Consider the following 15,038-nt stretch of genomic DNA (forward strand, 5'->3'; position numbering starts at 1 on the left):
TGGTAAGTGTACACAACTGTACTTTCCCTCCCTCCAGCCCTTTTCTCTCTCTCTCTCCTCTATGTGTATATTACTTACCCCTTGCAGGAGTATTGGTATTTACTTTTTATTGGTGGTGATTTTCCCACCATAGCTTAGCTCCCTTTTGGGGGCTCCTGACATTTGGGGCAAGAAAAACTGATGTAATGGCTTCGGCTGCCTGTTTTTATAAACCTGACGTCAGTCCTGGAGCGATAGCAACCGATGCAGAAATACTATGTCTCTGGTATACGCGCCAACTGAGGGCTATCTGCAGGCAGATAACCCAAGTGTGGTGACTGCAACAGTGAATACACTCAAGCATCTACATTTATGGTAAGTGTACACAACTGTACTTTCTTCCAGGCTGACTTTAAGAGCAGTTGGATCTCCCCAGAGCAGAGTTCTTTTCCTCCCTGTGCTGAAGATATCAGCAGGAACCCCAACCATAAACAGAACACTTAGTCATTGGTTCTTTTGCTGCAAGATGCAAACGATCACTTGCTCTATACTCTCTTGGTCTGTATCTGTCAGCTTTAAAAGAGCAGTAAGTGTTTTTTTGGGGGCTTTTTCTTTTCTGCATTTCCTGTATTTGTATGAGGAAGATGAAGAATGGAAAGACTATTGGTCCAGATGACATACCTGTGGAAGCATGGAGGTGTTTAGGTGAAATGGCAGTGGAGTTTCTAACCAGATTGTTTAATGAAAGCTTGAAAAGTGAGCGGATGCCTGAGGAATGGAGAAGAAGTGTTTTGGTACCGATTTTTAAGAATAAGGGTGATGTGCAGAGCTGTAGTAACTACAGAGGGATTCAACTGATCAGTCACAGCATGAAGTTATGGGAAAGAGTAGTGGAAGCTAGGTTAAGAAGGAACGTGATGATTAGTGATCAGCAGTATGGTTTCATGCCGGGAAAGAGCACTACAGATGCGATTTTTGCTCAGAGTGTTGATGGAGAAGTACAGAGAAGGTCAGAAGGAGTTGCATTGTGTTTTTGTAGACTTAGAGAAAGCATATGACAGGGTGCCTAGAGAGGAGTTGTGGTATTGGATGAGGAAGTTGGGAGTGTCAGAGAAGTATGTACGAGTGGTACAGGATATGTACTAGTGTGACAGTGGTGAGGTCTGCGGTGGGAGTGACGGATGCATTTAAGGTGGAGGTGGGATTACATCAAGGATCAGCTCTGAGCCCTTTCTTATTTGCAATGATGATGGACAGGTTGACAGACAAGATCAGACAGGAGTCCCCGTGGACTATGATGTTTGCAGATGACATTGTGATCTGTAGTGAGAGTAGGGAACAGGTGGAGGAGACCCTGGAAAGATGGAGATATGCTCTAGAGAGAAGAGGAATGAAGGTCAGCAGGACTAAGACAGAATATATGTGTGTGAATGAGAGGCAGGATAGAGGAATTGTGAGGATGCAAGGAGTAGAGGTGGCGAAGGTGGATGAGTTTAAATACTTGGGATCAGTAGTTCAGAATAATGGTGAGTGTGGAAGAGAGGTGGAGAAGAGTGTCAGGAGTGATTTGTGACAAGACGAGTACCAATAAGAGTGAAAGGGAAGGGCTACAAGAGGGTAGCGAGACCACCTGTGTTATATGGGTTGGAAACAGTGGCATTGACAAAAAGGCAGGAGATAGAGCTGGATGTGGCAAAGTTAAAGATGTTAAGATTTGCACTGGGTGTGACGAGGGTGGACAGTATTAGGAATAAGTATATTAGATGGCCAACCCAGGTTGGAAGGTTTGGAGATAAAGCCAGAGAGGCAAGATTACGTTGGTTTGGACATGTGCTGAGGAGGGATGCTGAGTATATTGGGAAAAAGATGCTAAGGATGAAGCTACCAGGTAACAGGAAAAGAGGAAGGCCTAAGATAAAGTTTATGGATGTGGTGAGAGAGGACATGCAGGTGGTTGGTGTGACAGAGCAAGATGCAGAGGACAGAATGAAATGGAAACAGATGATCCACTGTGGCGACCCCTAACGGGAACAGCCGAAAGAAGATGATGTAGAGTATTATTGATGATTGAACTTGTAATTGAAACTTAATTCCGTGGATTAGTTTTTGACTCATTGTGTCTCTGGATAAAGTTATCAATAAGTATTCCTTTAGGGGATAAATTGCTCCAAAGGATTGCCATCTGTAGTACATTTTTTCCTGAATTAAATCACAGGTTGCTCAAAAACACTGTAAGACCTTTAAGAAGAAAACCCTTTTTAGATGAGCCCCAAATCTGAAGATTTTGGAGCACTAGAAGCTTCTAACACTGGCATATCATAGATGGTTCTTGGTAGGCAACATGTAGCTAAGATGAGCATGTGATGACTCCTAAATTCAGGGTATGTTGAACTGTTGGCATTTTGGCTGATTAACTTTTGCTTTGTCTTCTCATTTGTTTATAGAAGTAGTTGTGACAGAATATTTTCAGGCCTATAGGTGGCATAGACTGTTAAGGCTGTGAGTTGTATTTCCTGTAGTACAAGGTTTGATTCCCTCAGCCCTCATTTGACCACTGTGTGACCTTCAGCAAGTCACTTAACCAGACATGTTAGTGATATTTATCAGTACTGATGCATCTTTCTGATAAGTCTCTGGTTTTTAAGATTATAAGTATTTAAATTACAACTTGTTTCACACTGTGACTTACAAGAATGTAAGCCATATGTGACAACATGGAGTCTTCAGAATTAACTGTTCAGAATTTAAACTATACAAATAAGAAGCTAGATGTAGTGGCTACTACATGTGTTCTTATTCACCTGTGTTACAAAAAAATGGGAGCATAAGCTGCAAGTATAGATCTCCAGTATTCCCAGCTGCAGGGCCAAACTGTAGCTTTGTGAGAAAATTCATCTTGTTAGCACGGGTGACGCTAGGATTTTCAAATTTATACTCAGAGCTCCCAGACTGCTGACTCCCACCACCACCAAACTACACCCCCCATAATCATGTTGCTGTCCACCCAACCATCCCCTTATATACTGTTGTACAAGCCACACATCTTCATCACAATGTTGCTGTCCCCTACCCACCCTTAAATGTATGATAGGAAGCTAATTAAGTACATAAAACAGCAAAACAAAAGTGGGCATTTTAGTCCAAATGTGCATCTGAATTAGGTGGAAAAACATAAAGTACCTACCCATTTGCATTATGGTAGCCTTCACCTCAGTTGGAGCTGTATCCAGATGGCCATCTAGGAGTACCTTTTATTGCAATATGCCATGCCCCCCCCCCCACATATAAACTGCAGAGAAGTACCTGTATTTGTCAGAAACACCATTGTGTTGCATCAAATTACCCACAACCCTAACTTAGAGATCCAACTATTACTTCATTATTATATACAGATCCCCATCAGTGTCCTCCAAAGATCATAGAAATTACCTTAACACCATTGTGGGGTTAAATGTTAAACCAAATACCTCCTTGCTATGGGACTTCAATTGCCCAGGTATAGATTCACACCCACACACACACACTTCTAGACATGGATTATACTGCGTTTCCTAGTCTTTGTTAATACCAGTTGCTGGATCTGTTAATATCAGTTTGCAGGAGCAGGTTGTAATACTACCCTCTAGAAACTCTAATGTCTTCAATGTGGTTCTTACCAACTTGGCTCCTATCAGTACTGCCATCACACATCTCCTCATCCTTGGATAAAATTGACCACAAATCAGTCATCTTCTCTGTTTGGCATATTGGTATTAACCCACCACCAAATGAGATTTGTCTTTATGGACTTCTTTGGGACTAACCACCTTCAGTTTGTAGAATACCTGAGCAGCATTTCCAGCAATCCCCCTGTAAGTAGATCCAACAGAGGGAGCTGCTGTATTCACCTCCTACTTTTACAAGCATTTGAACAGCTACTTAGAAAAGTCTGTACTCATTCACCCTAAATATAATGATAAGTTCAGGAGGAAATGTCTTTGATGGAACTCCCCTGTTAATAAACTATATAAAAAAGATGGAAAGTAATGAAAAGTTGTGTAAGGAAGAAAAAAAGAAACTGTCTCAAGACTACAGTGAAACATGCCAGTAAGGAACTTAAAAAGTACTACTAGAAAATGTAAGGTGAAGTATGAGATTAAAATCTCTAAAGATACCAAAATAAACTACAAATCTTTCTTCAGTTTTCTTTAGTTATGTTAAGAAATTAAGGAATAATGGCCAACAGTATAATGAGTTCATCCATAATAGTACATACTCCAATCCCAAGGATGTAGGCAGAGCATTAGCAGAGTCCATGCTAACTTTAGCCCACCAATCAACCCTCCCCACTAACTCAGAAAATTGTTTCCCCTAAAATCACGTTGAAACAAGTGTTTGAATTCCTGTCTAAGGCTTAAATAATTGTGGGACCTAACAGCATAGAGTGTACTGTTCAAGCCAGTACTTGCTGTTCAGCCTCAACCTATCCACAGGGACTGTGCCTGATGCTTGGAGAACAAGTACTGTTGTTCCCTAATACATTGACGGCCCGTCTGTGGACCCAGATAGTTACAGGCCTACCATCCTCACAGGCAATCTATACAGATCCACGGAATGTGTCATAGCAGAACTCAGTAATGGTGGACATAGGTGACTTAACTAAGCTTTAGCAATCCGTTTGGTTATGTTAAAAGCAGGTCTTATCTCCTAACTTTAGTAAGCTTCTTTGAAACATTTTACAGGTCCTGTGGACAGAAATCTGGACTGCAAGTTAAGAGACTGCATTCTCTATCAGGGATGGATATCAGAATATAGGCAAAGAGAAAGGGATGGGGAGGAAGTGAAAGATCAACTCAGGTAGAGTTGTTAGTTGAGTCTAGAACAGAAGTTGCTTTTAAAGAAGTAATTAGTAGTGTTGCAAAATATTGCCCAGTAATTATATAAAAATCAATCAGAAAATGTTAGAAAAGACTGGAAAAAGATAATGGAAAGGTAATTTGCAAAAGAACAAAGGGAAGAAATTTGTAAGGCTGCCAAGTATAGAGCACAGTCATCCAAAATCCTAAACTTTCTGGAAGATGTTTGTATATCTGTTTTGTACACCAAGTAGACTTGAGAGGATTTTTTCTGAGTTAGATGGTAAATGATGTGGTTATTACAGAGAATGTAGAGGTAATTGGGAACATGTTTTTGTGAGTGTAACAACTCAGTAAGTGCAACCACTACTTGTTTTCCCCAAATCCCTTTCTCATGAAAAAACAATTTAATGTCCTCTGTCTTGATAATAGAACCATTGAACTCTCTTTTCATAGCAAACTATTGGGCATGACCTGCATATACAAAATAGCGTAAGAAAAACTTATCAAAAAGTTAGGGATGCTTTACAGAGCTAAAAACTTTCTCACTGTTGAAACTAAAGCTACACTTGCAACTACTTATCTCCTCCACACTCCTCTTTGTGGTTCTGCCATACTTACTAACCTCCAGGCTTCACAAAAATTAAAACTTGAACAATGCCATAACAAAGTTGGTAAATTTGCAGCACATACCCCTTTCAGAACCCGCCACTGTATAGCACTGAAAAGCCTAAATTGAACTGCCACATCAGCTAACATAAACACTTCTTACCACCTATAAAATTATCCAGCATCCAAAACATTCTACAATTCTATGTTCCCAGCTTGTCATTGCGATCAGTGACCAAAAACTCCTGTCTGTACAAGTCTAACAGATCTGCTGGGTATTGTCTGTATTCATGCAAGGTTGCTAAGGCCTGGAACTCCTTACCTTTTATCTATCAGGTCTATACCCCTCCCCCCATCTTTCAAAACCACTCTGAAAGACTTCCTAGCTAAAATATGGCTCTATTCTTGCTCAAATCCAGGGTAAACTATATCCCTAATTATGAACAAGTATCTTTTCATTCCTTATACTTCCTTACTCTTCCTTCTTCACTTACTTCCTTACTGTTTTCTAATTCTGTTGCCTGACTTTCTCTCTAAATAAACTATAAGCCTGTTTTTCCTTCACCTCATATTACATTTCCTATTTGTATTAGACTAACTTACTTTTACTTTCGCTGCAAACTGTCTAAATTTCTCGAAGTATGACATGATTGTCATGTACCTTGCATCGATTTTTAACCAATGTTTTTATATTGTCTAATTTGGTATAATTATTTAAACTGCAGATGATTTTGTTTTATTTTTGGAGATTATAAGAATTATTGTTCTTAAAATGTTTTGTAATAATTCGGAGCTTTTCTCCCCGGGCCTGTGCAGAAAATGGGCTTCTTCCCAGTCAGAGTTTCCCAGTAGTCATATGTCAGTAAATAAGTAAATGACAAGTTGGAGGTTTGTCAGAATACCCTGTATAGTATTTTAATGGAAGTGTTGGGGAGCAAATGGTTGTAATTAAGGAAACACCTGCATTAGATACCTTTTCTGACTTCTTGTATGTTTTGCGTGGTCTGCAATCCTTGCGAGCATGTTCTGTGCTGTTAGAGGATGACTGGAATGCTGTCCCTCCCCCTTTATGGATAAGTCTCATATTTTTAATATCCTTTTGTTTCTTGAAAAACACATATGAGTGTTGAAGGATTTTATGATGAGAATCTTTAATTGTCTTTTGGTGTATTAAGAATCATAAAGAGTGAGTATACTCACTTTTTATATTGGAATAAGCCTTTTAGCAGAATAGATCTGTCTTTTAATTATAAGCAATAGGTACAGTCTGTACATTTTCTATATTCTGTTCACCGTTTATGATACTTTCAGGCCAAAATCATAATGTACAAGAGGTGCACTAAAAAGATTTCTTGAGTTAGATACAGTATTTTTTATTACTTGCATTAAATACAGAAGTAGACTATTGTTGGGTAAGAATTTTCCAAGTTCCTTCCATACTTTGAATGTTCTGTATGCCAATACTGAAACACATTATTATTAAAAACTGATAGTGTTAGATCAGTTAAGGAAGTTGGATCGACATTTAGAACTACTGTTTAGGCTTTTAACAGCAAATTGAGAAATCAGTTCAGGACTTGACATCCCAAAAATAAAGAAATGAAACATTGTTGGTAGTTATCTATCCAGATGAGGGTATTACTTGTTACTTTTATAATTACTTTGGTTGATTACACAGTCTTTAGTAAATGAAAGGTTCCATCACTTACTGACTGAGGCTTAAGTTGACTCCTAAAAGGCTGACTGATCACACTTTCTGCAAGTATGCATTACAAAAAACATAAAATGCAGTTGTCCCTGAAGAAGCAGTAGTCTCCAGGTTGTGATGGCCATCTAGCTAATTTTTTTCAAACTTTTGCTAATGAGTTGATGCTATACCTTCTTTTGCTACTGCATTTTTTGTCCATACCAAGTTGGAGGCTTGGCTGGGAAAACCAGAGGTGATATTCAACATTTTTGTCCAGTTTCACTGTTAAACACTGGTTGCCATATGGTACAAAAAACACTGATGGACATGCATAAACAATTGTGTTAGCACGCTTGTAGAACTAAGGACTTCAGACAAATGGACCAGCTGTGTGTCCTTCAAGCTAGGAAGACAGGGCAGATCACTATATAAGCAGGCTGTCTGTAGTAGGTAGCTGGTTGCTTCTGACCATAGGAAACCTGTAAGTGCATAGTAAATCCCAATCAGCAAGGAAGTACCCTCTACATCTGTCATTTTCACTAATGTTTTTGCTCAGAATATTTGTGAGGCGGCTGTGACTTGGACCTCCGCTTTCTGTGGGTATTATAAGCTGCACGCACTCTCAAGGAGCAGAGCAGGATTTGGTACTGTGGTTTTCCAACGCAAGTGCGATCCTCCACTCTAGGTTTGTAGCCAGACTTTGTACTGCTTTTGTATTCTTCCCATTCTTTATGAATGACACTGCAACAATGATCTCTATTATGAGCATTGCACAGCTGTGCTAGTATGTTTGCCATAATGGTAAATGTTTAATGAGTAGAATTACTAGTACAGTGTAGGCTCACTCTTGCCTGATACTGCTATTTCCAGTCGTCTTATAGTATTCAGAAGGTTGCTTATTCTAAGTTTAGAGGACCCTTCTTCTCCTGTCCCTGCCTTTTTTAGCCTGCCCAGATTGGGTGGATGCACTAGTTAACATCCTGATTCACGTATAAAAGTTTAGGTGGTGTAGACTGCTTTTTTCTTTTATAATATGTCTTACAGAAGTCCACATCATGGGGAGAGCCCTAGCCTTGTTCAAGGGTGTTCAACCCTCTGAGAATCAGGCCAGATGATTGATTGTCTGCCTGCAGAGCATTTTCAGTTCAGTATGAATGGTGATGCAGCAGTTAGCTTCCTGGGTGAGCATTTATGAATAATACATTGAGTATGCTGACAATGCTGTACATTCCTCCATAGTGAAGTAGTTGCTTCAGAGCAATTGTTTTGTTTATATGTATGGTTTTATTCTGATCATAAATCTTCAGTTGTGAAGTTTGTGTATTGAGGACAGGACAGGAAATTAAAAGTTTTTCACTGCCTGCTCGCAGAGAGTTGTTTGTGCTTCTTGCTCTGTAACTGGTTTCATTGTGCTGATACTCTTTGGGTATCATTGACATTGTAAACTTCAAAAATTATTAGTAGAAAGCTGAACAGCAGTCACTCAGTTTTTCTTTCATTTTTACAGAAATGAGGGCACTTTCAGAGCTCTTGGGACCTTATGGTATGAAGTTCCTCAGTGAAAGTCTTATGTGGCACATCTCTTCACAGGTGGCTGAACTAAAGGTAATATAGTCTGCTTAAAATATTCTGAAATTCTTGAAAGAGTGGAGGATTATAAAAGTGATCATCTTTTCTTTTAGCCTGACCTGTACCTAAGCATAGGCACATCTGCTGCTTATTGTAGAATTATAAAGTGATCCAGCATTCATCAGCACTAAGTACCGTTCCACACAACTATGTTCCCATTCTGTCATGATGCAGTGACCAAAAACCCCTCTCTTCCACAAGCCTATCAAAACAACTGGGTGTGGTCCATACTTATACCATGTTGCTAAGCCCTCGAGCTCTTTACCTGTATCCATCAGTTCACTACCCTCCCTCCAGTTGATTAAAACCATTCTGAATGACTTTAGTCAGTTTCTGTCCCCCGACTGTCTAAGTATGCCATAACCCTGTTTTTTTCTCTCACTTTATATTGCAGTTCCTGTTTGTATTATACTAACTTATTTTTTATTTCTGTATAAACGGCTACAGTTTCTCTAAATATTAAATCATTTTCATGTAAGTTGTATATATTCTTAACCAATGTTTTTACATTGTCTAATTTGGTATAATTATTTAAACTGTAGATATTTTTGTATTATTTTCAAATAAAATGTTTTTGTAAAACTTCAAAAATTTTCTCCTTGGGCCTTTACTGAAAATGGGCAGGTACCCAGTTGGACTTTCCCGCCAATCAGATGTCTGCAAATAAATAAATATTACCCCCAAGTTCTACAGTGTTGTCATTCCCATAGGAAATAGTTTTGCAGATGTTTTTTTTTTAAGTTGCCTTCTCGCATAACAAAGTGCTTATTGTAGCATTTTGGAAATTTGTAAATCTGATTGGCAGTGTTTGCTTAAGTGAAATTCTATAAATTCAATTTCTGGTCACTGATGACTTGTGTGCCCTTGTTTTGGCCTAATTAATTTTAAGACAGCTACGTGTGTTTAGTGAGTACTAAGTAGAAACTAGTGTGCGTGCCTGCTGCAGTCATCCTGCCAAGTCGTAACATAAAGACATTTAACGATCTATTTTATTTGTCATATAACAAGTAACATGAGTCCAAAACAATGATTGAATTTCATGCAGATTATATAATTAACATTTTATACATTTCATCTTATTTTCTCACTGCTGATTTCCAGAACTGCTTTGCCAATAAACTACATGCAAAGTAATGAATATATTATTTATACGTAAAATCTTTCTGCAAAGTTTAAATTTACTTAGTCTTGTATATCTTCAGTAAAACACTGGGTATTTGAGCAGATGTATTTCTAGTCAGTATATATTCAGTTAATGTAAATGTCTGTACTGGCTAGAGTAGTTGTGTTGAAACTGTGTGGTTTCCAAATGTTGGTTGTTGATTTATGGTTAAATAATGCAGGATTCTGGGTACTTAACACTTACTTAATACAAGAATCTGTTCATCCTTATTCTGCTTTTCCTTCCACATGCAGGTAATTACTGGATTAAGCTTTGCATGATTTGGGCCAATGTTTTATAATCTTTGGGCAGATTACTTTGAAATCAGATTTATTAAATGCTTTATCTTTGTATGCAATTAATATATGGATTTCATGTTTTTCCTTCCAGTGCGTTATTTATTTATTTTATGTTGAAAAGATTGGAGTAATTGACTACAAATGCCTTGGCCTTGTCCCATCCTTTACAGTTTCTTGCAGTATAGTCCTGTAACATTTTCTTTTACTACTTGCACCTCATCCAAGCTGTGCTTTTGGGCAGAATAAGTTTCCAGTCTGGATGCTTCCAGAGAGATGTTATTTGGTTACTGGGTTGGAGGGCTGCTCTGTTTACCCTTGTCAGCCACAATCCAGGCTCACTAGAGCAGTATAATACAGCAAATAGCAAGAAGACAGCACGGTTGCATACAGCTTAGGAAGGTGACAGTGAACTGAATATTTAAACAAAAATATAGTATGGGTTGCACTGTAACACAAGTAATCAGAGAGTATTTGTAAGGTATGCAATGCTTCTTTCTTTTCACTCTGTCAGCAACATGTTTACAAGTGTTTTCAACATTTATGTTTGCCTGCTGCACCCATCCTGGTCAGAAAGGAAGGGAGTCAAACAACTAGTATAAGTGTTCAAAAACTCAGCTTTTAAGAGATACCCATGTACAGGCCTGTGCCAACTTGTACTGGCACTAGCCTTCATTGGTGAACTCTGGAAGGATATGAAGCCACTACTTTAGCTAGTGCAGATCAGAAAAAGTAGGAGGTGTGGGAGAGGAACCCAGATGCAGTCTGTCTTGGGATATTGGTAGGATAAGTGTATTTAACCAAAGTAAATTCTCTCTGTTTCTTATTTGATGCTTGAAATGATTTTATTTGTTCATTTTTTTGGTTTGCTGTAAAGTAAGCTTTATGTCTATATAAATAAGGTGCTACTCCAGTGTATGAAAGCAGTTTACAGTAAGCGGACTATGTGCCAAATTTATTACTAGAAGGAAGCTGCATTTTGCTTAGGCATTTCTTGTCTTAATTTAGTCTACACTTCAGCATTATTTTTAATATCATGGGTGCTGGCAGAAATTCTTTGTAATATAATTGCATAGATCAGACTGTGAATCCTCATTCACTGTGTCTATCTCTAAACCTATATAAGGTGCTACTCCAGTATATGAAGGCAGTTTTATCAGTAAGCAGACTATGTGCCAGTTTTATTACCAGAAGGAAGCTGCATTTTGCTTAGGCATTTCTTTTCTTGTTAATTTAGTCCACACTTCAGCATTATTTTTAATATCATTGACGGTGGCAGAAATATTTTGTACTAATTGCATAAATCAAACTGGGAATCCTCATTTCACTGTGTCTATCCCTAAACTGAGTTTAACATTGCTTAAACAGCCAGGTAGCTCAACTTTAGTGCTGAGTTGAATTTTTTGTATTTAGTACCATTAAGATTTTGTTATTCTTCACTGTTGCAACAGTGCTGATCCTGTCCGTGATAGTCCTTATAGAAAAAAACTGAATGTGAAATAACACATTTTTCTTCATTTGTTTTTATGAATTAAACAATATTATTTTTTCTGCATTTGTTTTTAGGTGTATAACAGCATCAGTCTTGGCAAAAAGTAAATAAATAAATAATAAATCAGCACTCCATTGTTTGTCTTACTGTTAATACCTGCCAGAGGAGGCAGTCCTGTTCTTTGACAGAAAAGCCTCTGTATAACTTTCTAAAAGTGGTCATATACAGTTAAAAAATCATTGTGCAAGTGTCCCTAGAGAGGATGTCTTTTGCATTTCAGCATTGTTAGGTGATCTTTCAGATTTTGATCTCATTGGAAACTAACTTGATTTCTGTACATGCATATGCAGTGCTTTCACTTTAAAATAGGTTATTAAGTAAGTACTGGGCTAGGTGCCCTTGCGGGTCATTTTAAGTCTAGCCAGTTTCCCTTTTGGTTCTTGAATTAATCCATCCTGTTTGGTGTTAGATTGGCCTTACCCATCCTATAGCTATATATTACCTCTAGTGGGAATAACTGTGATCTTGCCATAGGTAATTTGAGAGGACCCAGCATTTAGAAGCGGACTCTGTCCAATAGTAGTACTCGCGCAGTCCTTGTGTAAATTTTCTGTTTCCCATCTGTAGTTGCAAGCTGCGCTTGAATATGGAAGGGATAAGCTTTGTTTTACTTGGTTGGGGACTCTATTCCAGAGTAGCAGTGTCCTGTGGGAAATGTACATGTCCCTCCAAACCATTCTGTTGATGTTAGAGTATTATATCCCTAGACTGAGTATTTCTTTTATCGTTTGACTTACTAACGTGCAATAGGTACATCAGTAATGGGGAGGAGGATGCCATTTATGCCAGACACAGGTCACCTGTTAACAGTAGATAGGAAACGGAGTATAGTGACAGAGCTTTTAATCTGTCCATGTAGGACATGTTGTTTAGGCCTTGTATCCCTTTAGTGTAAGGTACCTCTGTGGACATTCTGGTTGTTGCATGGGTCTGGAAAGATGCATGCCAAAGGAGGGATTGTATTCAATGATTGGCATAATGGGGGCTGAGTAAAGTGTGACAGTAATATCTCTAAATCTAGACACAATCTCTTTGTTTATAAGCTTTACAGTGTCAAAGCACTTTTCTATGATACTGGATGGACACGATCTAAAGTTAAGTCACTGTCCACGTAAGCTCCTAAACCTTAACTGGGTTAACTCTTAGGAGCATATTGTCAATGTGGTAGCTCCCCATGAGAGATGACTTCCCAAAGGATACAATAATGCATTTTTTGTTTTGTTTCAGTGTAATGAATTTCATACAATAGTGCATATTTTGGTATTTAGTTTCAAACTGAAGCACTGTGTAGTTGAGTGACTTGTTTAGAATTTTGCAGTAGGCAGGTAGACACTGAAATCATGGAGTATAAGAGAATTCTTTTTCACAATTTATCACCATAATCCTATAGACTAAACTGTTCAGTAGAATAAATGAATTTCTGAAAAATCTGTAGCTAATTAGTTATTTTGCTTGCATCTGTTCTGCAGTTGTCCATATATGTTGTTAGAATTACAGTTACTATTCTTGCAGTGATTGAGAGCCACATTGGCCATAGCTGTATTTGTTTAATTATGCAGTAACTTCAGCGTGCAGGTAGGACCCTTTTACTCTTGTTTGCCAAGGCAGCTCTCTTTTAAGCCTGCCTACCTTATTCTAGCTGTAAGGGTTAATCTAATTCATGGTCTTGTCATTTTGCAGAAACTTGTGGTGGAGAATGTTGAAGTGTTAACACAGATGAGGACCAGCTTTGACAAACCTGACCAAATGGCATCTCTTTTTAAAAGATTAACATGTGAGTATTAAGCAGAGTATTGTTTATAATTAATTGTTCATGAGGCTGCTTAATGGCTTTTTACTTTTGAAAGAACAAATGTCCATGATGTATGTGGGTAGTTGGTAAGTGGACACAATAGGTATTTCTTTCTCACAAGAGATGTGACCACAGTTTCTGTGCTGTGACCATTTACTTTCAGTCAGAATTGCTGTTAGGCATATTTTGAGTGAGGTTATTTAAATTTATTTAGTGTATTTTATTTTAAAACAATAAAGCTTTTAACCAGATATTTCTAATTAAATGAAAATTGCTTATCACGGATATAATTTTTTTAATTGTTTCTTCCTGTTCGCAGCTGGAGCTCTCTCTTGACATCTGGCTTTTATCCCTCACACTCTCTGACCTGCCCTGAGTTCTCTAATGTCTTCTGTCTAGCCTGCCCCAGACATAATCTTTCACTGAGTAAGGCTTTCAGCTTTTTATAGGTTCATAGGTACAGTGCAATGAAAAAGTATTTGCCCCCTTCCTGATTTCTTATTTTTTACATGTTTGTCACACTTAAATGTTTCAGATCATCAAACAAATGAATGTAAATATTAGACAAAGATAACCCAAGTAAACACAAAATGCAGTTTTTAAGTGATGATTTTATTTAAAGGGAAAAAACTATCCAAACCTACATGGCCCTATGTGAAAAAGTAATTGCCCCCTAAATCTAATAACTGGTTGTGCCACCTTTAGCAGCAACAACTGCAATCAAGTGTTTGCGATAACTGGCATTGAGTCTTTCACATCGCTTTTGAGGAATTTTGGCCCACTCTTCTTTGCAGAATTGATGTTCTTCATCTCACATTGCTGCAGTCCTAACACTTGGGTAGTCCGCTGTCCCTCGGTCGGCCCGAATATCAGAGTATAAGGCTGATGTCGGTCAAGGCGCATTTGACTGACATCAGAACGTCAGGGTACAAATGCGCATGACCGACGTCATATCCTCAGTCTTTTTTGCCGCATGGTCCGATGCAGAAGCAGTGTTGCAAGTGCCGTTCGGCGTTCTGAAATTTTTCGAATTCGGAGTTTCAGACCGAAGTCAGAGTTGGTTAAGTACCTCGTTGGGGAATATTTTGGTTTTATCTTGCCTCAGTGGTTTACCGGATGTCAGAAAAAGTGAATAACTGTATTTCTTGTGGGAAACAGATACCGCATAGGGATTACCATAATTTGTGTATACCTTGTTTGGGACCTGAGCACGACGTTGTTGGGTGTCGCTTTTGTGCTAGGTTCAATAAACGCACTATAAAGCGAAGGTTGGATTGTGCCAGGTTGGTCTTTGGGAAGCGGTGCAATTACAATATGCCGTCGGATGCTCCGACGCCGGCTTCCTCAAAGAAGCGCAAGGACAAGGCAGTTAAACCTAGGTTAGAGGAGTCGCCCGAACCGGACGCCGGTTCTTTAGAGGCGTCAGTGGAACCGGTGGTTCCGACGGAGGCCTCTCTGGAGTCCCAGGGAGAAACTTTGATTTTACAGGATGTGGCC

The 15,038-nt window shown here is 38.6% G+C and overlaps 1 protein-coding gene across 4 annotated transcripts in view; it reads left to right on the top strand.

Moving 5' to 3' along the window:
• NCKAP1 (NCK associated protein 1) overlaps positions 1-15,038 on the top strand; it is a gene marked incomplete in the record, with an annotated part of 2,707,503 nt that overhangs the window by 1,886,839 nt on the left and 805,626 nt on the right. For all 4 annotated transcript variants that reach the window (XM_044075245.1, XM_044075246.1, XM_044075247.1 and 1 more), the window contains 2 exon segments: positions 8,618-8,715; positions 13,430-13,523. In XM_044075245.1, the coding sequence (XP_043931180.1) occupies positions 8,618-8,715; positions 13,430-13,523 (192 nt within the window).

This window comes from Protopterus annectens, chromosome 6.part0 (genome assembly GCF_019279795.1).
Source record: "Protopterus annectens isolate FY-2018-M chromosome 6.part0, PAN1.0, whole genome shotgun sequence".
Lineage (NCBI taxonomy): Eukaryota > Metazoa > Chordata > Ceratodontiformes > Protopteridae > Protopterus > Protopterus annectens.